The sequence below is a fragment of the Stegostoma tigrinum genome, chromosome 10, assembly GCF_030684315.1.
Source record: "Stegostoma tigrinum isolate sSteTig4 chromosome 10, sSteTig4.hap1, whole genome shotgun sequence".
NCBI lineage: Eukaryota > Metazoa > Chordata > Chondrichthyes > Orectolobiformes > Stegostomatidae > Stegostoma > Stegostoma tigrinum.
In genome coordinates, this window is record NC_081363.1 from 26,915,995 (window position 1) to 26,942,803 (window position 26,809).

General features: G+C 41.9%; 1 protein-coding gene across 4 annotated transcripts in view; it reads left to right on the plus strand.

The window, feature by feature from the left end:
* itpk1a (inositol-tetrakisphosphate 1-kinase a) overlaps positions 1 to 26,809 on the plus strand; it is a 222,824-nt gene that overhangs the window by 147,834 nt on the left and 48,181 nt on the right. For 3 of the 4 annotated variants that reach the window (XM_048537571.2, XM_048537570.2, XM_059649065.1), the window contains 2 exons: positions 21,630 to 21,755; positions 26,208 to 26,325. In XM_048537571.2, coding sequence (XP_048393528.1) covers positions 21,630 to 21,755; positions 26,208 to 26,325 — 244 coding nt within the window. Of the gene's footprint in view, positions 1 to 9,618; positions 9,659 to 21,629; positions 21,756 to 26,207; positions 26,326 to 26,809 lie in introns of those variants that run through there. The other variant, XM_059649066.1, reaches the window with a different exon arrangement.

Here is a 26,809-nt window from a genome sequence, read left to right on the forward strand (position 1 = left end):
GTAATGGCTGTATGGACCTCTGCCACAGCTGTGCAACTAGGAGCAAATGTTGGTGGGTATCTAAAATGGTGGCAGGAGCTGGCTTAGTTTCAGGATAGGGGTCTCATCAAGCTGAGATGAGGAGTCGTTACTTAACTCCAAAGGGCTGTCAAACTCTGGTGTAAAATATTCTAGAGAGTTCTATCTGGTGTTCTCTCTGTATTCTCATTATTTAAAAATTAAAGAGTGGGATAGACAGACATTTCGGGGAATTGAGGCATACGGAAAGTGGAGTTGAAGCCCAAGAGCAGCGATAATCTTAAGTGTCAGACCCTGTTTAACAGACCTTCCTGTCTTACTCCTGCTCCTAATCCCTTTGCTTTTGATAAGTTGCTGGATTGTTTTTACAACATCACAGGTGCTAGATAAGTGCAACTTGTTGATCAGATGCACCAGATAGTTAACTAAGCCCTCTATTTCAATCTGCCAGTAGATCACAAGGTGGCATTTGAAATGACCATCTTGAGAGCTGGAGTTTGTTTGTCACGATGCCACATTAGTTCAATAATAATTCACAGCTGATGTTCAAATACTCTCCATCTACCATGAGCAAAGTAGGATTGTCCCCCTCCTGTGCTGCAGCAAATGGGGCACGTGGTGAGGATGTGGCATGTGACCATAAGGTGGCATTATGGAGTTAATTATTGATTTTGGCTTATGGGTGTTGTTTCGCTCTCCAGTGAGGAGATATTCCACTTCTGTTCAGTTCCTGTGTGGAACTCCCTTTACGTCACTGAACAAACTGTGATTCAGAAAAATGAGTGGTTTCCGAAGCTGTGTTTATTGTGGGCTTCTCAGTGGCTTTTGGCCAACTGGAGCCTAGTTTTAATTCCTGCTCAACATCTAATATAAATGAATGCTACATTTCTTGCTTTGATGCTGCACGCTTATTCTCGCAAAGATGGAGTCGTACAGGGTTCCCACGCTTGCTTTGGTTCATCACCTAGCCCATTCTTTAATAAGTGTTTGAAAAGTACACAGGAAAGTTTTTGGCAGGAGCAGGCAGGTCGGACTATACTAGTTTGGGATTTTGTTCAGCGTGGACTGGTTGGATCAAAGGGTCTGTTTCTGTACTGTTCGACTCTGACTCTATAAGAGCTCTAGTCCTGATAGCTGAGTCTTAAACACACATTAAAACATTGTGGAACCATGTAGCAGTTTAAACTACAGAGTGTAGCTGGTAGAGAAAGCAGACCCAAACCTCTGCAGCTATCCACCCCTCTGTGGTGTTGCTCTCCCTTGAATTGCTGTAACTGGTTTTGGAGATAACTTTATTATGGGCTATCTCCAACTTGCATTTGTCACAAGCGATTCTGTGGAATTTTATCCACTCATTCCACTGGGGTGTAGGTCAATGAAAACGGGCCCACATGCATTTATTTAAAGCTGAAAAATCTGTGTGACAAAAAAGAATGAGGAGATCGGCCTAAATATTGCATGTTTAAGTATCCAGTAATGGTCGTCATGTCATTTGTCATTGTAAAAATGCTAACTGTCTTTCCATGTTTAGACTCTTTGTTTAAAACAGATTACCCTTCTAGTTCAGTTCAAACTGTTTGTCTTTCTGGCAGTTCCAATCCATTTAAATACTGCTTACGATTCAAAAGATATGGGAAAATGAGCTTTTTTTTCTAAGAATAGAAAAACAAGCTGTTATTTTGCCCATTAAAGGTAAAATATTGAACTGAAGAACTTAATACGTGCTCATTATTCCACGAACCCCTAACAAAGAACAATACAGCACAGGAACCGGCCCTTTTGGCCCTCCAATTCTGCGCTGACACTTTTGCCCTTCCATATTAAAACGTCTCCCTCTATTCCCTTCCTATTCATTTATTTGTCCAGGTGTTTCTTGAATGTTGCTGTGTGTCTGCTTCTGCTACCACCTCTGGCAGTGTGTTCCAGGCACTCTCCACCCGCTGTGTGAAAACCTTGCCTTGCACATCTCTTTTAAACTTTACCCCTCACATCTTGAACCTGTATCCCCTAGTAATTGACCCTTCCACCCTGGGATAAAGCCTCATGCTTATCACTTTATCCACGCCATTTACTGTCATGGCTTGTCACTAACAACCGTAGCTTGATGCTCCAAGTAGTAAAGGCGTTCACTGTTTTATTTGCTATTGAATAGAAGGGACCATCGTGCATAAGGTACCGTAGTCCCTCTCTGATCAGTGGCAAATAACACCATGAAAAGTCTTTTCTGTATCCATATTATCGAGTTACAACAGAGCTGACTTTGAGATAGTTATTGCATTTGGCTTTGGTGCACGCTTATTTGGAACCTTTCATAGCCCCTGAATGCCTCAAAGCACTTAGTAGCCAATGAAGTACTTTTGTTTTTGGAATGGTGTTATGACCAGTCTCTGGGTGTGTTTTGCCAATTTGTTATAGCTCTAGACTAGATCCTCCCAGTCATTAAGCTTCCGGGTGAGGTCGGAGGAACTGACCTTTTATTCACCCACTTCCTTGGTTGGTCATAACAATGCTAATTTAGAAAGGGCCCTGCTCTTACAGGCATTTTAATTCAGACCAAATGACTTCATATGGTGCTAATTTAACCAGGCAGTCTGAGTTAATAAAAAGGGGATTTTATTAAATGCAAGAAATAACAACACATACATACAGATTGCAAATAAGATGACAAATTACTCGCTCTAACCTGTAGTGCAGGGGTGTTTAATGTCTGTTTTCAAATTGTGATTATCATGGCACACTAATCCACACTCTCGTATATCAGACCACAACACTCGGATTAGGGTTTTTTAAACTATATTTTTTATATCCCTGGAAGGATAAAATACAAATCTGTCTGTAGCAGGTGGTATACTGCTGATATGGGCGTGAGTGGTCAAGCACTCATTGTTTCTTCAGTTTTAATCTTTCTGTTTAAAGTTTTGCTGACTGCATGCAAGAGGCACATTCCATGAGTCTACACAGGACTCAGCTAGTTATCAAATTTATATCCACAGTCATTTTTTGGCTGCAACAGTCCCTGTCATTTTTTTTTAAAAAAATGACATAAACGCATGTTGAAATTAAAAGTTTCATATGCACATTATTACTTTGGGGTTCTGATCCATTGTTATGACAAAGACTATTGAAAACCTGTTGCCTTAGCCAATATTGTTTTCAGTGTTCTGCTCCTGGTTTCTTTCCCCATTCATCAAACAATTCCAGCCATGAAATCCTTTTTTCTAAACACATTATTCCAGAGTTGTTTAGCTCAGTGCTGTCTCTCAGGCCAGGACTCTGATTTAGGAAGGGGTTTCGCTTGCAGTTACATGAATTTTACAGTCAAAGCAGATACAGTGAGAACATGGTATTTACCCTATAAACTTAGCTTGTATTGTGCCTTTGACTTGGGACAATGGCTTAGATTCACAAACTAGTAAGCTCTGGGTCTTTCTTTTTCTTTATTCATTCACTGGATGAGGGCATTGCTGGCCAGGCAGCATTTATTGCCCATCCCTAATTGCCCAGAGGGCATTTCAGAGTTGACCACATTGCTGTGAATCAGGAGTCACATGTAGGCCAGTCCAGGTAAGGATGGCAGTTTGCTTCCCTAAAGAGCATTAGTGAACCAGATGGGTTTTTCCAACAATTGACAATGGATTCACGGTCATCACTAGATTCTTAATTCCACATATTTATTGAATTCAAATTTCCTCTATCTGCCCTGGCAGGATTCGAACCCAGGTCTGCAGAACATTATTAACAGTCTAGCGATAATTCTACTAGGCCATCATCTCCCCTTTCTTCATAGACGATGTTCCTGAGGCTATCATATCAGTGTAACTTGTGCCCCGTTGCTGTCATGGAATAAACTACATCTTGTTTAAGAGCTGCATCTCATTGGGCTACCAAATAGTTTTGCTCTTTCCCTCTCGACTGGGTGGAGCCTTGTAGACCCCGACTCTGAAAGACAATGGTAGCAGCAAATCTAGCTTACAGTGAGCAATAGTACAGAGAGCTATGATTAACAGAAATACTGACTGTTTCTCATCTCTCTGCCTTTCTTGTATATTCTTTCTTACTCTCTGCTTCTGTTGATGACATTACTTGTATTTGGTTTCTGAGTGTGACCTTGGGTGAGTTCCAGCTGAAGCAGACTGGCCAGAGAAGGTGTGCCCTGAGGAGCTGGTAATTTATGTAAAGTGGCTGTTTGGCGAGGCTGCATTCTGCTGCATATGAATGTCACTGGAGTATAAGCTGCCTTCTGGTATTTGGGACTGATTGGTCTTAAAAGCTATGATCACAGAGTCCCAATTATAGAATTTCTGCAATTGAGTTACTTTTTGCTTCAGTTGTTTGCAAATAACTTATTACCATAAATGAGTACCTACTACTTTGCCACCAAATTTTTATGGAAATATTGTTTTGCTAGCAAACCCTTTCAAAACAGTGTTACCAATTTTGCTACTTTCCAACTGAATTGTAAAAGACCATGGCATCTGAGATTTTACAGCACAACAGGATGTCCTTTGGCCCACCTTATCCATGCTGGTTATTCAACATCCATATAGAATTATCCTATTTTTCAGCACTTGGCCTGTAGCCATGTATGCTGTGGCAATTCAATTGTTCATATAAATATAGATAAGTCTTAAATGTCTGAGATATGGAGGTGCTGGTGTTGGGCCGGAGTAGACAAAGGCAGAAGTCACATGACACCAGATTATGGCCCAACAGGTTTATTTGGAATCACACAAGTTTTTGGAATGCAGTCTCTTCCTTCCCCCCCCCCCCCCCCCCCCTCAGGGGCAGTGAGAGTAGGGCACACAGACACAGCTTATAAGCAGCAAGATCAAGGACGGAGGGAAAAAAGATCATACAACTGGTATGATTGGAGTGTCAGATGATGAGTCCCTGCAGGTGACCATGAGTGTTTGATAGTGTGTCAAGTGTTTAGAAAGTCAAACGGGCAGAGCCATAGGAATATACAAAAAGTGACCTCTCGGGTGAGACACTGAATTGTAGGTATGAGGCTTTGTTCAGAATCTGTCTCGGGTTTTAACCTGGAATCAGGAATTTATAAGATATTGACTGTGATTACAAATTGTGTGTGTGTGTGTGATACAAAACTGTACCAGAAAAAATGTAGTGATCATAATTTATCAAGGTGATGCTGTCAAAACAGGAAAGTAAGGAAGATTTTAAAGATACAGAACAGTGTGGTGGGGTCACCCTGTAGCGCGGCAGAAACCTGCCCATGGTTGAATCAGTCGTCTTGGCTATCAGTCTCTGCTCAGCGACTCTGCATTTTTGCATATCTCAGAGACCACCTTTTTGAAGGATGTTTGCCTGAAGATTGGAAGCTGAATGCTCTTGACCACGGAAGTGCTCCCACACTGGGAGGGTGCATTCATGTCTGGCAATTTGTTGGGCGGTGTCCGTTCATCTGTTGTTGTAATGCCTGCATTGCCTTACCAATATACTATGCCTCGGAGCATCCTTGCCTGCAGCATATGAGATGGATAATTTTGGCCAAATCACATGAGTATCTGCTATGAAAGGGATGGATGGTGTTCCCACATGTGATAGTAGTATCCAAGTCGATGATCTGACATGTTTTGCAGAAGATGCCATGGCAGGGTTGTGTGGTGGTGTGGTTGATGCCCTGAAGGGTGGGTAGTTTGCTGTGCACAGTGGCCTGTTTAAGGTTTGGCTGTTGTTTGAAGGTGAGAAGTGGAGGCATAGGGAAGATCTTGGCAAGAAGCTCATAGTCACTAATGACATGTTGAAGGCTGCAAAGAACATGGTGTAGTTTCTCCGGGGAAATACTGGATGAAGAAGGGCACTCTATCGGTCGTATCCTCTTTGAAGAGGTTGTTATGGTTTTCCACTGTGGCACATTGGAACTGGTGATTGAAGAGTTGAGTGTCACATCATGCTCTTAGCAGAAGATCTTTCAAAACCTTCAGGTGTCTGTCGTGTTCCTCCTCATCTGGGAAGATCCTGTGTATGTGATAAGCCAGACTGTAGGAGATGGGTTCTTTTAATATTTTTGGGGTGGAAGCTAGAAAAGTGCAGCAGCGTGTGTTTATCTGTGGGCTTGGGGTAGAGTGAGGTACTGAGGTGTCCATCTCTGATGGAGATGCATGTGTCCAAGAATGACACTGATCCTAAAGAGTAATCTTTGGTAAGTCTGATGATGGGATGAAACTTGTTGATATCCCGCTGTAGTTGTTTGTGATCCCTCGCCATTTGTCCAAAGGAAGAAAATGTCGTCAATATATCTAGTATATGGCATTGATTGAAGGTCCTGCACTGCAAAGAAGTCTTGCTCAAACTTGAGTGAAAATGTTGGCGATTTGGGGAGCAAATCTGGTCCCTCCTGCTGTTCCATGTGTCTGGACAAAGAACTGGTTGTCGAAGGTGAAGACATTGTGGTCACGGATGAAGTGAATGAGTTGTAGGATGGCAGCTGGAAATTGGCATTTGTTGGTATTAGAAACTGAGGCTTTTGCAACGATGCCATCATTGTGGTTTACAAAGGAGGTGGAATCTCTCTTCAAGAGGAAGAAGAAGGCTTATGTTAGGATGAGATGTGAAGGCTCAGTTAGGGCACTTGAGGGCTACGAGGTAGCCAGGAAAGACCTAACGAGAGAGCTCAGAAGAGCCAGGAGGAGACATGAGAAGTTGTTGGCGGATAGGATCAGGGTAAACCCTAAGGCTTTCTATAGGTATTTAAGGAATAAAAGAATGACGAAAGTAAGATTAGGCCCAATCAAGGATAGTAGTGGGAAGTTCTGTGTGGAGTCAGAGGAAATAGGGGAAGCGCTAAATGAATATTTTTCAACAGTATTCACTCTAGAAAACGACAATGTTGTGGAGGAGAATATTGAAATACAGGCTACTAGACTAGGTGGGCTTGAGGTTCACAAGGAAGAGGTATTAGAAATCCTTCAGAGGGTGAAGATAGATAAGTCCCCTGGGCCGGATGGGATTTATCCTCGGATCCTCTGGGAAGCCAGGGAGGAGAGCTTCTGGCATTGATCTTTCACTCGTCATTGTCTACAGGAATAGTGCCAGATGACTGGAGGATAGTAAATGTGGTTCCCTTGTTCAAGAAGGGGAGTAGAGACAACCCTGGTAATTATAGACCAGTGAGCCTTACCTCAGTTGTTGGTAAAGTGTTGGAAAAGGTTATAAGGGATAGGATTTATAATTATCTAGAAAAGAATAAATTGGTTAGGGATAGTCAGCACGGTTTTGTGAAGGGAAGGTCGTGCCTCACAAACCTTATTGAGTTCTTTGAGAAGGTGACCAAACCGGTAGATGAGAGTAAACCAGTTGATGTGGTGTATATGGATTTCAGCAAGGTGTTTGATAAGGTTCCCCACAATAAGCTATTGGTCAAAATGCAGAGGAATGGAATTGTGGGAGATATAGCAGTTTGGATCGGAAATTGGCTTGCTGAAAGAAGACAGAGGGTGGTAGTTGATGGGAAATGTTCATCCTGGAGACCAGTTAATAGTGGTGTACCACAAGGGTCGGTGTTGGGTCCACTGCTGATTGTCATTTTTATAAATGACCTGGATGAGGGCGTAGAAGGATGGGTTAGTAAATTTGCAGACGACACTAAGGTCGGTGGAGTTGTGGATAGTGACTAAGGATGCTGTAGGTTGCAGAGAGACATAGATAAGCTGCAGAGCTGGGCTGAGAGGTAGCAAATGGAGTTTAATGCAGACAAGTGTGAGGTGATGCACTTTGGTAGGAGTAACTGGAAGGCAAAGTACAGGGCATTCTTAGTAGTGTAGATGAGCAGAGAGATCTCGGTGTCCATATACACAGATCCTTGAAAGTTGCCACCCAGGTTGACAGGGCTGTTAAGAAGGCGTACAGTGTGTTGGCTTTTATTAATAGAAGGATCGAGTTCTGGAACCAAGAGGTTATGGTGAAGCTGTACAAAACTCTGGTGCGGCTGCACTTGGAGTATTGTGTACAGTTCTGGTCACCGCATTATAAGAAGGATGTGGAAGCTTTGGAAAGGGTGCAGAGGAGATTTACTAGGATGTTGCCTGGTATGGAGGGAAGGTCTTACGAGGAAAGGCTGAGGGACCTGAGGCTGTTTTCATTTGAGAGAAGAAGGTTGAGAGGTGACTTAATTGAAACATATGAAATAATCAGAGGGCTAGTTAGGGTGGATAGGGAGAGCCTTTTTCCTAGGATGGTGATGGCGAGCACGAAGGCGCATAGCTTTAAATTGAGGGTGAAAGATACAGGACAGATGTCAGAGGTGGTTTCTTTACTCAGAGAGTAGTAAGGGAATGGAACGCTTTGCCTGCAACAGTAGTAGATTTGACAACTTTAAGTACATTTAAGTCGTCATTGGACAAGCATATGGACGTACATGGAATAGTGTAGTTTAGATGGGCTTGAGATCGGTATGACAGGTCGGCACAACATCGAGGGCCAAAGGGCCTGTACTGTGCTGTAATGTTCTATGTTCTATTGTGGGGGTTACTGGTGTAGAATGCCGACATGTCCATTGTGATGAGCAATGTTCCTGGTTCGACTGGCCTGTTGGTGCTGAGTTTCTGTTTTTTTAAAGAAGATTTATAATGTCGTGACAGAAGCTGGGATTCTTTTACAATGGATTTGAAGATGCTGTCAACATAGCCAGGGAGGTTCTCACACAGGTTCCCATTGCCTGATACGATGGGATGTCCAGGTGGATTGGCTTTATGTATCTCAGAAAGGCAGTAGAAGTCCCCAACGTGGGAAGTACCTGGGATGAGAGTTCATAGTGTGCTCTCAAACCAGCAGCCGAAGGAGGACCCATCCGAAAGCTTGTTTGATTCCAAATAACCTGGTGTTGTGTCAAATAGAACAGACTACTGCAAAGAAGGATACCGACAACTGAACAACCAGGAACACTAGAGACAAATACCTGCTGGTCTGACCAAAGAACACGCCTGTCGACTGATCAAGACTTTTCATCCAGTCTTTGAGAGTATTCTATGCACTCTCCCACACAATTTGTACTCTCAGCCAATCAGTGTGGCATTTTATAAATTCCAGCTTTTGGAATAAAACCAGTCTGGTCAGGTTAAACATCTGAGACAGATTTTAAACAAAGCCTCACACCTACAATTCAGTGTCAGACCTGAGACCTCACCTTTTGTACATTCCTATGGCTCTGCCTGATTGTCACGACAGCACAGCACTGACGTTGACTTTATGAAGACTTTTTACGTACCATCTAATACTCTTTGTCACTTGCAGAGACTTATCTGACACTCCACTCACGCCAGTTGTATGATCTTTTGGTCTCTCTGCCTGTGTCTGTCTCACTGCACTTGACGAAGGCTTTGTTCCAAAAGTTTTTGTGATTCCAAATATACCTTTTGGACTATAACCTGGTGTTGTGTAAATGCCTGTGCGTTCCTGACTCTACCACCCTATAGCAAGTGAGTTACAGATACCCATAACCTTCAGGATGAAAATTATTTTCCTGAAATCTCCTTTAAACCTCCAGCTCCTTTGCATAAAACTATCTTCCGTGGTTATTAACTCCCCGATCAAGGATAACAGTTTCTCCCTGTTTACCCTGTCTGTTTTCAGAACTTTGGACGTCTCAGTCAGGTCCATCCTTGGCCTTATCTGCTGTAAGGTAAACAATTCTATCCTTTCTTCATCGCTGTATAACTCCACCCTAAGCAATATCTGGTAAATCACTTCTGTAACCACTTTATTCCAATCACATCTTGCCTATAGCTTGTCCACTAGAACTGTACACATTGCTAACATTACATTCACCCCCTTCATACCCTCCTTGCTCTTCTAGTCACTGCATTGACAAATAAAAGCAATTATCTCACTTGCCTACTTGAATCATCTTGTCTTCCTGTCCTACTGCCTTCAATGGTCTATGCGTATGCATACTAAGGTCAGCCTGATCATCTGTAGTTCCTAGGGTCTTACCATTCAATATAAACTCACTTGCCTTGTCAATCATCCCAAAATGCATTACCTTACATTCTTAGGGGCTGTACGCACAGATAATGCCAGAGTCAGAGCTGATTGGGTGGAACACGAACAATCTGTAAAACTATCCCAACAGCTCAGCGATAATAGGAGCCACAGATACGGAGAATCTGAGATAACAAGGTGTGGAGCTGGACGAACACAGCAGGCCAAGCAACATCATAGGAGCAGGAAAGTTGATGTTTCGGGCCTAGACACTTCATCAGAAATGGGGGGAGAGGAAAAGGATTCTGAAATAAATAGGGAGAGAAGCGGAGGCAGATCGAAGATGGATAGATGAGAAGATAGGTGGAGAGGAGACAGACAAGTCAAAGAGGCGGGGATGAAGACAGTAAAGTTGAGTGTAGTTGGGGAGTCCCGGGAGGATGGACAGGTCAAGGGGGCAGGATGAAGTTAGCAGGTAGGAAATGGGGGTGTGGCTTGAGGTGGGAGGAGGGGATAGGTGAGAGGAAGAACAAATTAGGGAGGTGGGGACAAACTGGGCTGGTTTTGGGATGCAGTAGGAGAGGGGAGATTTTGAAGCTTGTGAGGTCCACATTGATGCCATTGGGCTGTAGGGTTCCCAAGCAGAATGAGTTGCTGTTCCTGCAACCTTTTGGGTGGCATCGTTGTGGCATTGCAGGATGCCCAGAATGGACATGTTGTCTAAGGAATGGGAGGGTGAGTTGAAATGGTTCGCAACTGGGAGGTGCAGTTGTTTATTGCGAACCGAGCGGAGGTGTTCTGCAAAGCGGCCCCCAAGCCTCCGCTTGGTTTCCCCAATGTAGAGGAAGCCACAAAAGGAGTAGCGGATACAGTATACCACATGAGCAGATGTGCAGGTGAACATCTGCTTGATGTGGAAAGTCATTGTGGGGCCTGGGATGGGAGTGAGGGAGGAGGTGTGGGGACAGGTGTCGCAGAGGCGAAGGAATTGGGAATAGGGGATGGCATTTTTGCAGGAATGTGAGTGGGAGGAGGTGTATTCTAAGTAGCTGTGGGAGTCGGTGGTCTTGAAATGGATATCGGTTTTTGGGTGGTTGCCTGAGATGGAAACAGAGGTGCAGGAAGGGGAGGGTGGTGTTAGAGATAGTCCAGGTGAACTTGAGGTTGTGGTGCAAGGTGTTGAAGTGGATGAAGCGCTCAAGCTCCTCGTCGGAGCGTGAGACGGTGCCAAAACAGTCATCGATTCTAACGGAGGAAAAGGTGGGGTTTAGGGCTGGTGTGGGTATGGAAGAGGGACTGTTCCACATTGCCTGCCTCTATGTAGGTTTAGCTTGAGTCCATGCGGGTATCCATGGCCATCCCCTTTGTCTGTAGGAAGTGGAAGGAGTTGCAAGAGAAGTTGTTGAGGGTGAGGACAATCCTCTTTTAACCTGTCTGTCTCCTCTCCAACTATTGCCTCCTCTATCCGTCTTCGATCAGCCTTCCGCTCTCTCCCTATTTATTTCAGAATCCCCTTCCCCTCCCCCATTTCTGCTGAAGGGTCCAGGCCCGAAACGTCAGTTTTCCTGCTCCTCTGATGCTGCTTGGCCTGCTGTGTTCATCCAGCTCTACACCTTGTTATCAGCTCAGCAATGTCTGAGATTTGAGTGGTAGTCTTACACATTTGGGATTTATAGGGATCCTGAACAGATTTGAAATTTAAAAAATCCACTGATGATGTTCTTTATTTTATGGGCTAAAATGCTAAGACTTTATAAATGTCAGATCTCCTGCCTGTGTTTGTATGTATGGTATGCTTTGCTCTCCTTGCTGAGCATTGAACAGTTGAGAGGATTTTCTATGTATTGTTCACATGTCCTTAACCCCTTGACCATGCATTTGGTGTCAGTTAAAGTATATATAAACGTAGAATTTTACACCACAGATGGTACTTATTTAGCCCAGAGAAGCAGAGAAACATTATCTTTATTTATAGTCGTATAATCATAGCTCAGCACTGGTTGCGTGGTGCTACATTCTGCTTTGGAACCAGAAATTTGAGATTTTCGGCCTTGTTAAAACAACGTGAATACGTAATCCAGACCAACAATGCAGCGTGGTGCTGAGGTGATACTGCCTGGTCACAAATGCTGCCTTTCAAATGAGATGTAAAACTAAGGCACTATTTGCTATTGTGAACATAAAAGATCCCTTTGAGTTGTTTAGACTCCCAGCTTTTTTTAAATTTCAATATCCTGGTTAGCGTTTTGTTTCTCTCAGCCAACACTACTAAAACAGGCTCCCTGACCATTTAGGGATAGGAAGAACTGCAGATGCTGGAGCCTGAGCTAACATTGTGGAGCTGGAGGAACACAGCAGGTCAAGCAGCATCAGAGGAGTAGGGATTCTATGGTATGGAAAGCTGATGTTTTGGCCCATTTCTGAAGAAGGGTCCTGACGTTCTCCTGCTCCTCTAATGCTGCCTGGCCTGCTGTGTCCGTCCAGCTCCACACTGCGTTATCCCTGGCGGTTTACATCAGTTGCTACTTGTGAAGCCTAGTGCAAAAAGTAGGTTATTGAATATTCTGCATTGCAATAGTTTACTGCATCTTGAAAGTACCTTAGGAACATTTTGCAGTATCACACGGATTGAAAGATCCAGTGTAAATGCAACTCTTCTTTTTTTTCTTTCTTTCCCTTTCTCAAAAAAATAAGCAGATGGGTTTTAACATTGCCGGGCCAGAGCTGATCTTGCATGTTGATTTGGTTATTTCAGATTATTCTTAGATCAGCTACTTGCAAATTTTAGCCATTGCCCCCTTTTGGCTACTCTGAGATGCAAAGCATTAGTGACATAGGCTTCATGCCCTTTCTCTTGGGACACCTGAATCCATACCATCTCTCTCAGGATAACCAATACGTCAATGATCAGATCAACCTTATTTTAAAAATGTCCCATCGTGTTTTGCTAAAGGTCCACACTCATCAAAAACCCTGTATCGGTAGGTTTACAGGTCAGCCGCAGCTCAGCTGGTAACACGTTTTCTTTTCAGTTTGAAGGTCATAGGTTCAATTCCCACTCCAGAGGGTGAAAATTTAGGCTGACACACTAATGGTGCAATTTTTATTTGAGCTGCTTTCTTTTGGCAAGGCTTTCATTCGAGATTCTCTGTGCCCTCTCAACTGGATGCAATAAAAAAAACCCTGCAGTGCTGTTATCTCTTGTGTCAATTTTTTTAATAACAGATTGACTGTGGCCATTATTACCATGCTATTTGTGTGAGTTTCCAACAGATGGATTCCTATTCCTACTTCACTGTAATGACTTTCCGAAGATACCTGTTTGACTGTAAATGGCTTGTGATGTACTGAGGTTGTGATTGACACTGGTGATGCTGGCCTCCCTGATTGAAATTCTTTACCTATCCCCTGCCCGTGTCAAAATAAAAACTGAAAGAAATGCGATGCTAGAAATCGGAAACCGAAGTTGCTGGAAAAGCTTAGCACGTCTGGCAGCATCTGTGGAGAGGAATCAGAGTTAATGTTTCAGGTTCAGTGACCCTTCCTCAGAAATGATTTTTGTATTGCACACGAGAAGTCAAGACCAGTTCTGGTGGCTCTCCAGTGAAGTGGGATTAGGTGGGAGAATATTTGGAGCAGGGCATCTGGTGTAAATGTCAGTATTGCTATTATACATTCTGCCCCAGTTTTGTAAAACATTTCCTTTTTGTTTCATTTATTTTGATTTCAAAACTGGACACAATTTGGAGAGGAGGTGCTGTGGGAGTGGTTGGACCCTCTTGAGTGTAGGCTGAAGGGCTGGAAAAATGTGGGAATAAGGAGCAGTACCTCACTCTATGTAAATATGTCGCAAATTTCCACCAACAGTTTCAATCATCAGGGATGAGGGAGTTTCTGATGGAAACAGTTAACATGTGGTGTGTCAAAACATGATGGTAGTAACAAAGGAGACGGAAGCATGTGCAGGCACAAGGTTTTAAATCTGTGCCCCTTAGCACAGCTTTCTAGGCGAAAAATGTTTGATTGTAGTCGATATTTCTACAGTGCTGATAGTTGATGCTGTTGTTTCAAACTGTGTAATCTCTTTGAAAGGATAAGGATTTGAAGCAAGAGACCTCCCTTTTGCATTGACTACCCATTATAGTGATCTATTCAAAGCATGTTTGCAGTACTGAGCACTAGCTCCAACAACACTTGTCTACAGCCTTTCATAGTATTCAGGTCACTTAACTTTGTTTTTTGCACCATTGGATTGCTGAAGGATCCTGGCAGCAAGCTGTTTGACTGCCACCAGGCCATCTTTCATGGAGGTTAGCCACTATTCCAGGTCTGTTTTTTTTTGAAACAACAGCATAATCCCAAGGCAATGGTGTAAATGAGTCAAACCAACTGTGGGCCATTGTTGTACACTCCACGTATTAAACCTACTGGAAATCGAATAACTTTTGTCACCGCAAGGATAATCTTTGGTAACCTGTTGGATTATGAGGAGAGAATGAGTAGACTGGGATTATACTGTTTGGAATTCAGAAGAATTAGGGGAGATCTTCTAGAAACCTATAAGATTATGAAGGGAATAGATAAAGTGGAGGCAGGGAGGTTAGTTTCCAGTAAGAGGTGAAACTAGGACTAGAGGGCATCACCTCAAAATAAAGGGAAGCAGATGTGGGGCTGAGGTCAGGAGGAACTTCTTCACCCAAAGGATTGTGAATCTGTGGAATTCCCTGCCTAGTGAAGCGATTGAAGCTACTTCGCTGAATGACTGTTGGTTAAGGCGAGGCTAGATAAATTATTGAACGGTAAATGAATTAAGGTTATGGTGAGTGGGTGGGTAAGTGGAGTGGAGTCTCAAAGATCAGCCACGATCTTATTAAATGGCGGGGCAGTCTTGAGGGACCAGATGGCCTACTCCTGCTCCTGGTTCCTAGTTCTTAAGTTATTTAAGTGACATCTTTTATAATGAGAGTTGATGTCATTATGGCTTTGTATTGTAATTTGTATGTAATGTGACTCCATTTTTAGTTTGAATTAGAATATAGCTGTGTATCCATTTTACCTGAGGAAACTCTTCAAAGCATGTTTGCAGTACTGAGCACCAGCACCAACAACACTTGTCTACAGCCTTTCATAGTATTCAGGTCACTTAACTTTGTCTTCTTTCCTCTGAGCTTGCATCGCCCTGCTAAATATTTAAAACTTTAGTTTACCCAACTCGGCTCCAGTTACAGTCACAGGCGCTAGGCTATTGGGAATTGTATCACCTCTGGTGTTACCTGCACTCTGCTCGCAAGTATTGTTGTCCGACAAATGTTAGGTGTTTGAGGTGGGAATTCAAATAGGTCTTTGTATTGGGAGCTAATGTTGTAACTGTCTGGGTTTCATATTCAAATAGTGGTGCTGTTGCTGATAGCAATCTATCTGTATTGATAGCACTGAGGCTGATTGAAAATGTGTTAGCCTGGTAAGCTTGTTGCTTCAGAATGAGGAGATTATGGGTTCAGGCTCCACTACAGGACTGAGCCAGAATGTGGTCAGCGGTTACTAAATACTGCTCACCACTTCTTACAATTAGAGCTGAAAATGGATTTTTTTTAAAAAAAGAGATAACACAGTGTGGAGCTGGATGAACACAGTAGGCCAAGCAGCATCTTAGGAGCACAAAAGCTGATGTTTCAGGCCTAGACCCTTCATCAGAAAAGACTGGCTTTTGCGTGGTGAAAAGGCCATTTCAACACAGTGCACTCTTGCAGGTCATCTGTCATCTGAGTGGGGCATGCAGTAGTGTCTCTCCAATCATTCTGGTTGAAAACTCCTCCCTCAGCCATGCAGAGTTTGAACTGATTGTATCATTTAGTACATTTCATTTCATGTAAAGCCATTTTCGAGTGTGAAATAGAGGGGAAAGAAAAAAATCAATTGAGAGAGCCAAAAGTAGACTTTCTTCTAAAAATTTAAACCTCAACAATACTTAAATCTCCTAAGATTCTACATCTCTTTAAAAATAACTAGAAATTGTCTGGCAGTAATTAAGACTTGCCACATCTTTAACAATTTACTCACACCTCACTGCACAACCTGAACACATTTTAGGTTTGTTCAGTGAGTAACTAATGGGCAAGCAAGCAAATTTCCAGCCCCTGATGTGTTTCAACATGAAATCTCAACGATGTACTGGTGAAGTGAAGCCTGGAAAGGAGTAGGTCAAATTGAACACTACATTCCTGATAACCACATTTAATTGTGATTGTGCAGTCACCTGAAGTTGCTGTTTGATTTATGCCTCATAGCGGTGGATGATAGCGTCAGTGTTGGCCAATAGCCCAGTGCCAAAGGAACGTTGCATTGTTTCAGTTGCAGTTCTAAAAGTGAGGCGTCAAGCTAAGGTCCCATCTGTCAGTTCCAATTGACTTAAAACTTTCTTTCACACTATTTTAGGAAGAGTAGGGAATTCTCAAGTGACTGGGCCAACATAACATCCTACTAGCTCTGCCAAGAAGCAGATTAACTACTAATTTATCTGATTGGAACATGCTGTGCAAAATGGCTGTTGCATTTGCCTGTACATGTGAGGAGCTTTTAAAATGTTTCAGATTTTAATAAGGTGTTATTAAGATGTAATTTTTTTTTCAGATATGTATGTTCTTGGGAAGTTGTGGCAGTGTTCATGGAGCAGGTGTACGGTTTAATTTTGGATCTGCATCACAAACTGGTATAGGTTCAGAGGTGGAAGGAACAACTTGGAAGTGAAAAAGTGCATACCCTGCACCGCATGTTTTCAAAAGCTCTATTCCTTTGTTTTATCTTATAAAAGGCAGTTGGGGATTTTTAGAACCAGAATTTTGTAACTGCTCTTTAGAGTATTTAAACTGAAGCTATGACTGATTATAAGGATGTGCAATCTCTTTTTTTTTAAGAATTTAAGTCCCTTCTGATCAAAATTCGACGTGCTTTATGAGGAAAGTATTTGGGTGTCACTCTGGTGATAAGGTCACTAAATTAATATCTCTAACTGGAAAGACTCAAGAACCCACAAAGTAATGGTTTCAGTTCTTCTGAATTGTTTTTGCTTCTTCTGAAAACTCTTCCTTCTCTTCTGCCCCTAGCAGGTAGTACAAATGGACAGTTCAGACCACTAAATGAAACCTGGCTTGATGAATCATGAGTTTTGTTTTGGTGGTTAACAGGTCTAGTAACTGAAACGTATCCACACAAAACTGCAGACTTTTCTCTGACCAACAGCAGAGATGTTTAGTACATGAGAGAAGAAACAATGTAGATACAGTTAGTGAATTTAAACCAAACAAAAAACAAAACAAAACAAAACAAATTTTAACCTTGTTTCCCAGCACCATCAGTTACACCAACACAAGTGCAGTGAAATTAAACCCCTAATCCTTAGTTCTGTGCCCGAACTGTAGACATAATTCAATGAGTCTGTTCTATGTTTGCTAATATGAACTGTTCACAGATTTGAGATCATAAATTTTCTCTGCTCTAATTGCCTGCAGATTTTTAACCAAACACTCCTGGTTTGCTCGACTCTCAAACTAAACCCTTCTGCTGGGGCAACTGCACCCCTGAACTCCACTGAGGAGAGAAACTAAATTTGTAAAATTAGAGCATGCGTAAAAAATACTAAATCATAGCTTTATTTTGCATTCAGCAGATTCTAACTGTCTTCAGTGTTTACCCAATTTGTTGTAAACCCAACTGTGTAAACATCTTTCCATTAACACCGCAAGACTCTGCAATAGCCTGCTTTCTGACCTATACTGAATTTGGCACAGTTCTAGAAGGGATTCTGATTTTTGTTTTAAACAGGAAATGCTTCCAAGGTTGCCAATACCCCCTCTACTGCCTCTGTTTTGAAATCCAAATCTAAACATGATGTTTGTTTGTATATATTATGCACCTATCATCAGACTCTTCATACTGGGGGCATATCGATCAATTTTTCTCAGCTGGGATAGCAAATATACTTTGTCCCCTAAAACTACTTCTACTTTGAACTAAAATTTGACTACAATAAACGACATGCATTGACTCCTAATATAAAATGTGTAATGTAATATAGTAATGTGACAAGTTTCTGTTGCCAGGATATGGAAACAAGGTGCATAAATAGAGTTAAGGTTTGGATCAACTGTGGTCAAGTTTGAATGTTAGCAGAAGCCCAAAGGGTTGTATGACTGAATGTATCACTACTATTTCCCCAGGGTTAGTGCTGATACCCTTTTACTGCTGACCCATAATCACCAGTGCCTTTCTAGCACTCTACAGTATCATGTTGAAAAGCACAGTTATGACATCCAGTGGCAGAAATTTGGTGCTGCAACCTGTGTACTTTCTAGTTGACCTGGTCATATTTCTTCTGCTTGACTTGAACAGGAAGCACAACAGAACTGTTGCGCTGACCTGAGATAAATTACATTCCTGATCTTTTCCTGAAACACTGTTGAAACTTTACAAATGCCATAGTGTGTGATATTTCACCTTCAAACTTTATTGAATTTCTCAAATGTATTCCTTGACCATTTAGTGTCTGGGGATGGTGTCTGACACTTGAAGTGTTTGATTGTGCCACCACCTTCTCTCACTGCTTAAGCGCCAGTCCGATGACAATGTGCCTGAGGTAATAGCAGAAATTGCTGGTAAATACTCAGCCGGTTGATAATTTGCTGCTGATGAAATGCTACATGTCAATGACCTTTTGCTCAGCCTAAAATATTCACTGTTTCTTTTTCCATAGACGCAGCCTGGCCTGCTGAGTATTTTGAACTATTTGAGTTTGATTTCAAATTTCTAATCCACAGTGTTTTTTGCTTTAGCGTTGTTGCTTAAGAGAGGCTGCCACCAGTTCCCTATTTGTTTCAGAACCCCCTTACCCTCCCACATTTCTGAAGAAGGGTCTAGGCCCAAAACGTCAGCTTTCCTGCTCCTTTGCTGCTTGGCCTGCTGTGTTCATACAGCTCCACACCTTGTTATCTCAGATTCTCCAGCATCTGCAGTTCCTACTATCTCTCAAAGTATTTTAATGATGTCAGGGATGAGTTTGAGCTGTGGGCTAGACTGTGTTCCGCCCGAACACTGCAATTGTCAGCAGAGCCCCCAGAATTAGAGAGAGAGAGTTTTATCCTTATGTTCTGTCCACTCCTAACCTGACTTCTGTATTTGGAATGGATACAGATTCCAAGGAAGAGTACAGACTGCTAACATATACTGTTAAAACCCACGAGCAAATGTGAAATTTGGAGAATCCCTCATCTCCCTGAAAGTTGATGCCCTTAAGTGAGTGAGAGGGAAAAGGAGAAAGAGATATAAATATTAGCAGTGCTGCAGTTGGTGCTGGGAAGGCTATCACACTGCCACAGTTTCTGTGTGAGGGCCTCAGTGAGGAATCAAGATCAGTTGCACGGTCCCTGCTGTTAGAAGTCAGGACGAAGTTCTAGGAATTAACAGGCAACTAAATATTGCAGTCTGAACCTGAGAAGTGTGAAGGTCAAGTCCTTGTGTTAGGTGAAGCCAATAAGAAACCTGCAAGCATTAATGTTCCAGTGGAGCTGAAAGAGTGTGGATTGAAAAGCTTATTATTTGCCTGATGCTTGAAGGAGAAAATGCTGTGGCAGTAGACCGTGCCAGTGGATCGTACAGGCAGAGCAAGGAAGGTGGTCAACTACAACAGGAGCAGTCTTTGAGGTAGACCATGATGAGGCAACTCAAGAGAAAGTTTCAAAGCCAAATGAACAAAATTGAATAAACTTGTAAACCTTTGTCTGGTTTAATGAGATTTGATGACTCACTGTGCTATTTCCCATTTGGAGGGAATTGCTGTGAAATTGTGGGAACTGCCTTTCTCACATTTGCTAATTAAAGTGAGCTGTGGCTGCTCAATCACAGCCTATTGCCCACTTTCAGCAGATGATAATGTTAGAACACATGTTGTACATGTGTTTTAGGTTTTGTTACTGTACTAACATTGTACAGTGAAGTTTATTGTTTGTTCAAAACTGTGAAATCTTGTGGCTTTTTCCCTCCGACGATGTGCCTGGATGTCGCATTGTACCTACTTTATATGTTTTTAAAAAAAAGACTGATTCCAAGCCAGATTGCAGCATAAACTTGGTGGCCAGGTCTAGGATCCTAACCAAGACCTGGCACACTCTCTCTCTTGTCTTGCACAGACTGTTCACTAGGAAAATATTGTAGTATGTGTGTGTACATTCATTAACCTTGCATACAAATCCCAGGCCTTCACCTAATTTTTTTTATTGCTTACTGCACAAGAATGATAAACCACCTTTGGCTTACTAGTTTTCAATTGTGTCACTAATGCTGCCATGATTATCTTTTGAAAATCTTTTTTAAGTTCATTTTTAAAAAAAGCAGACCAAGAATGTAATGAAACCTATAATACAGATCAGGCTAATCCTTATAACCATCATATTCGAACCACAGCTTATTGCTTACAAATGATCGATGGGGATTAGATTTAGTCACTTTGTTTGCAGGAGTACAGTCTCCATTATTGAAGGCAGTTGCTTCACTGTTACAATGCAAGTTTATGCACGTGAGCCTTGGATATTAATATTACTAATGCATGACTACGTTTCCGGATTCCTCCTTTATGAATAAAACAAACTTTGGATTTTATTCATGCCAGAATATTACAGTATGTGACGTTGGCCTATGCTGGTTCTTGACTTCGTACAAACTACCCAGGCTGATCCCTCTCACTGCTTTGCTTCCTATATAATGCACCTCTGTCATTTCAAATGACAATCTGATCAAGTTTCAAAAATAATTCTTGCTTCTTGCCACGTGGCCGTGACAGAGAATACTACCATCAAAATACTGCCTCTGTGTCAGTCTGGATTTAGATATAAGGGGCTGGATGTCAAAGTATCACACCAACAGCAAACTGCCAAAAGACAACAGAAGTTTAGCCACAAAATTTGGGAGTTTAATGAAAGATGTGCAAACAAACTGATGTAATACAAGTTCAAGAAATGAACAAGGAATCATAAAAATATTAAAGTTACCCATTGCAATAGAGAAGTGAAAGACATTCACATACATAGATCCATTAAATGACAGTGTGCCTTTATCTTATGTACAGCCTGTTTGTCAGTTTCATTTCTTGACATTGTTCTGACCCATACTGCCAGTTGTTCCCTGCCTGAATCATTTGATAGTACTCAGCTTTAGGATTATATTAAGATGATACCTCAGTAGCTGGTAACAAGCTATTTCTATTTTCCCCACCAAATTGATAAATGTAAAACTGCACTGTTCTCTCACATGGACCCCTGTGAATCAGCCAAAGGCTGTTTTTAATTTTCAACTAAATTTTTAATGTTTTAATTTTTTTTTAATGCTTAATGATCCTCTACTGATATTGCTTCTGTCTTGATGGGCACTTACTGGCTGGCAGTCTGTTGACATTCCAGACGTTTCATCTGCCCCTCTACCAACCAAGTGCTTCAAATTTTATTACAATTATCACAGCAGCCTTCTTTTTGCTTCAGTCGCCAGTTCTTCGGGCAACAGTCATGTTCCAACCTGCTGTTTGTTTTTGTAACAAGTGTGAATGTATTTCTGTCAGTGATCTGGAAGAGGCAGAACATGTTTCAAAACAAAAATTTAAACCTTTTCAATTTCTCCTTACCTTGTAGCTGGACCTGGAAAAACCAATTGAGGAGCAGGGACCACTTGATGTTATAATCCACAAACTGACTGATGTCATTCTGGAAGCGGACCAAAATGATGCGCAGTCCCAGGAGCTGGTGCAGAGGTTTCAGGTAAGGACACCATTCTGGCCCCAACAATGAGAACCTCCCTGTTAACACAAGGGTTGGTGGGGGCAGGGGGGAGCTGGTTGTGTATCACTTCTGCCCCAGTCCAGATTGTTAGTCCTCCAGGAATAGCCTGGAAGTCTCCAGGAATTAAACCTAACCATCTGGATGTGGCTGTGAACACCCCTGGAGGCATCATTGGAGTAATTTTTTTTAAAAGTGTTTTTTCTTTTGAATATTTCTGTTTAACACTGACAAATTGGGTAGAGATAAGGAAGGCTGATTAGCTGTCAGGATTAGTGGGGTTGCTGGTTGTGGGGACAGTGGGTTGTAAATGTGTTTGGTGGTCGGAGACACAAGCTAGAAACAAAAAGAAAACGGTCAACTAGAGTTGACAACCTCATCCCCAATCCAAAATGGAAACAACTGGTAGTCTCTTGTCCTTTTTATGTTGAATACCATTCACACCAAGGACTATTCCACCTGAATAGAAAGGCAAATAGAGACACAAGTATACTGTCACTCCATCATTTTCTGTTTGTAATGGGCAACACCTGAAAAATGCACTTTTCATCACTGTTTACTTTTATCTGGTGTTGTCTTTCTAAGTTGACACCCAACAGTTCTTTTAGTCAACATCCTCTAAGCTTAGCAGCCATGCACCAGTTGACAAATTTTATATTCTCGCAAAACCATCTCTCACAAACAAGTTTAATGGCCCAAACAGTTAGAAATTTTCTAGCTCCTCTCCAGAAAGAGTGAGAGGGAACATTCATAACTGAGACGGATGGTATCTGGCTTTGCAGTTACGCTTTTAATTGAGGGCTAACAGCAGTTGGTGACATCCCTGGCCACGTGACTCTCTAGGTTAAGGCTTTCCATTAGAGTGGCATGGCCTGTAGGAAGGCAGTCTGTTTGCCACTGGCATTCCTTTAGTGTGAAGTAAAAGTATTTAAAATTGAGCAGACAGCAGTTCAAGAGGCGTAGGTCAAAAGAGAATTGCAGTTTTATAAGCAATGCACAGCTGGATTCATTTACTATTATAGCACATCAAGTTAATAAAATATTGTTTTAATGAAACTTGATGCTTCTATGAATCATTCGATACAAAGCTAAGAAGTAGAAGAACAAATAACCAAAAATTAATTGGGTTTGTCCATAAGTTACTTCTCCAAGTTATCTTCATGATGCATTGGCATGAGGAAATGTGCTGGGTCATCTCTCACGTTCTGCTGCTTTTGAAGACATTGATTCCTTGATGGACATGATTCCTTGCGTGCCCATCCTCCTGTTGCTTGCCCAGCTGGCATTCGTGTTCAGACTGAAATTAGTGTGTTTGGAGGCCTTTAGCCTCCATTGCCTGATGTGCAGGCCAGCTGCTCCAACAGCATCTAGGCAATTGCCAACCCCAAAGCACAGAGAACCATTTTAGCCTTAGCGGACCTCAGCTGGTTGGGCAGTACTTAAGATGATTTTATGCCTGCATTGAATAGAATTAACTTTTTATTGTCACATGTACTCCACCGAGTACAGTGAAAAGTTAACAACTTACTATTTCTTGCGCCATCTTAGGTACAAGGTACCTAAGTATTTAGATTCTTCAGTGGAAGTTCTTAGGAAAAAGAATTAGAAAACTAAAGATATATAAATCCCAGCATTATAAATCATAGAAATAAATTAGAAAACAGAAATAAATTCAGAACAACAATCCTTCCAATCCAGTACACGCTGGCACCAAGCCTCCAGACTGCGGTGGGTGCCCTCTCGAGTTTGGGAGACCACTGTGGAATTGCATCAGAAATTCAGATTTTTTTGTCTTTATTCCTTTGTGATCCATCTCAGATGAATTGGTGACCCAAAGCCTACAGTGCATTATCAATTTGGTGCCATTTTTTAAAAAAGTGCTTTCTCTTTCACCATGAAGAAAACCATCCACTTTGATCTTTGTCTCAAATTTTGACCTTTGTCTCAAATTTTGACAAATACATCTCTGCAATAACTGCATAAAAACATAGAACATAGGAGCAGGAGGAGGCCATTCAGCCCTTCTACCCTGCTCTGCCATTCTTCATGATCATGGCTGATCGTCCAACTCAATAGCCTAAACATGCTTTCTTCCCATAACTTTTGATCCCATTTGCCCAAGTGCTATATTTAGTCACCTTTTGGCATCAACTATTTGCTATGGTAATGAATACCACAGGCTCATCACTCTCTTTTTGGGTGAAGAAATGTCTCCTCATCTCCGTCCTAAATTGTCTACTCCAAATCCTCACACTGTGACCCTTGGTTCTGGACACACCCACTGTCAAGATTTTCGGCCGTTACTCCCCCTCTTCGTCCTCTCGCCACCTCTACCACCATCACCACATTAATCCTTTTGCAGTTACAGCAACTGAGAGTCCAGTTCATCCCAACGTCTCCAGATTTTAATTTTAACTTCAATAACTCTGCTGAGTCATCTTCTTTCTTCAGTCACGCAGTAAATCTCTGACCCAGCTCCACACTTTATAAAACAAATAAAACTTGCTTACTATGTTGTTTATTTGAACATTCCAGTTTAACGTAGAGACGACTATGATTTACTGCTTGTGATATTTTTCCGCATTTTGCTGTTGCACTTAGCAGGTCGGATATTTCTGATCCAGCTGTTGTAGAGCGACTACCACTGAGTCGCAGGAGCCCTTGCACTGGATTTTAAATTTGCTTTGGACGCAAAAATTAAAATATCCCAAGTACAATGTTATTTTTAATGTGTAAATCTGGTATTGTTGTTCGTGCTCCCCATGTGGTTCCCTCCTCCCTCTGTTCTTACTTTATAGAATCAAGTGTTTGCATAGGCTTCTAATTCAACTTCTTTCCCTGGGGATCTGGGAAGAACAGGTTTTCATGCTCCTTTGCCAAAGGAAGGCAAGAACAAGAAAGATTGATGGGGAGGGATTATTGCTATTACACAGCTCGCCAGGATATCTCTCGGTTAATTTAGAGGGGCAGAAAATCAGTCAATATTTGCCTCATCCTAACTCAAACCTCCGGATTGGACGCAGTTTCACATCATTATGCTGTAGTTGCTCCTGCCTTGGTTATTTCCGGAATACTGTCCTGCACCCTGTGGTCCTGCATCAACATTTTGTTTTCAGTTTTTAAAAAATTCATTTACAGGTTTAGGGTGTCGCCAGCCTCCCTAATTGACTCTCCGCTGCCGTTTCGCCAATCACACATCGCTCTGGGTTTGGAGTCACATGTAGGCCAACCTAGGTGACGATGGCAGTTTTCTTCCCTGAAGGACATTCATGAACCAGATGGGATTTTCCGATAAATGGCAATGGTTTCGTGGTCATCAGCAGATTCTTAATTCTGGATATTTTTTATTGAATTCAGATTCCACCATGAGCTGAGTTTCTGGATTAATAGTCCAGTGATAATATCAATAAGCCATTGCATCATCTCCTACCCACATGATAGTACTCGTCTCCTATTACCCCATTCCCTTGACAACTTCTCTCAAATATCAATGTCCTCTATGCAAACTACTTTCCCTATATGCCTGTTCCCATTGATTACTAATTTTCCTTTCTTCCTTCCCTTTAATAATTTGTGAGATTCACCCACTTCTTCTACCCACTCCCAACCTGGTCTGTTCTACAGTGCAAAATGGGAAATGATGAAGTGTTAATGTTGGCAATCCAGAGGCTAATGTCCTAGGATCACAGGTTCTACTGTCTCCATGGCAACTGGTGGAATGTCAATCTGATTAATTAACATTTTAAAACAAAACAAAATCCCAGAACTGAAATCCAGTCAGCAATAATGGTAACCGTGAAACTCATCTGACATTAAAAACTCATTTGGTTCTCTGAGAAGGAAATCTGCCATCCTTTCCTGTTCTGGCCTACATGTGACTCCAGTGATTGTGTGAATTAAATGTTTTGATGCCAGACACTTCAATTTGTACTTTGCTGAACTCTTGTTAGCTTCAAGACTGAGTTCGTCAAGCATCATAGGGTCTTGAGGACCTGAACTGTCCGGTATATCATCCGTTCATGCCAAATCGTAGACTGATGACCCATACATTGTTAGTTGATCTGAGATAATAAAGCTGCTACAATTGGCTTTGGAACCCAGAGGAAGCTTGGCGTTTTCAATGTCTGAGTGATGCTTTTGTAGGTACAGATCAAAACAAGATAACTGTGATATTCCCAATGCTTGCTGGATGAGACTTAATGACGAGCTCAATGCTATCAAAGGGCCGCCTTCAGAACCACACCATGAGTGATTCAACAGAGGAGAAGTGGGCGTAAATGGGTATCAAAGAAGCAAGCATCTTTTTGGGGAAGGATTTCCAGTTGTCAGGGAATGAAATGGAGGGTCGAAGATTTGGGGCAATTGCCCTTTGAAGATGTGAAGCTATGAAAAATAAATGGAATGAGTGCTGAACTATTGTGTCTGTACTTTCAGGACTATATTGATTCCCATCCAGAGACCATCATTCTGGACCCACTGCCTGCAATCAGGACCCTGCTGGACAGATGCAGGTCATATGAGCTGATCCGTAGACTTGAAAGCTGCATGCAAGGTATATAGTTTACCCATATTGCTGGAATTCAAAGCAAATTGCTAATTATCTGTTACAAAATGTATGTTGTTAAATCTGAATGATAGCTGTTTGGCATACTATCAAAGCCCCATGTTATCTGAAGAGAGTTGCTTGTGACATATAAATTATAAGCCTTCCACTGCAATTGTCCCAACCTTATTGGAAACTGGGATTCTGAATGGGAAGTTGTATTATTTTGCAGGATGCAGCATGCAACATTTACCTTGTGAAAATAATCAAAAGTACTTGATGCGAGGAGCGAACTCCAACAAGCATAAACTGCATTGTTAATTCTTCCTGGATTTCCTGCAGTCTCTAGCTCCTTAGGAGCCATACCAGGCTCAATCCACAGATTCAAAGCTTTGAAATACTATTTTCTAATCCAATGTTTTGTTCACATGTGGACCAATGCCATCCTTTGACATTGGAAATATTGCCCAACTACATACTCCAGCCCCTATCA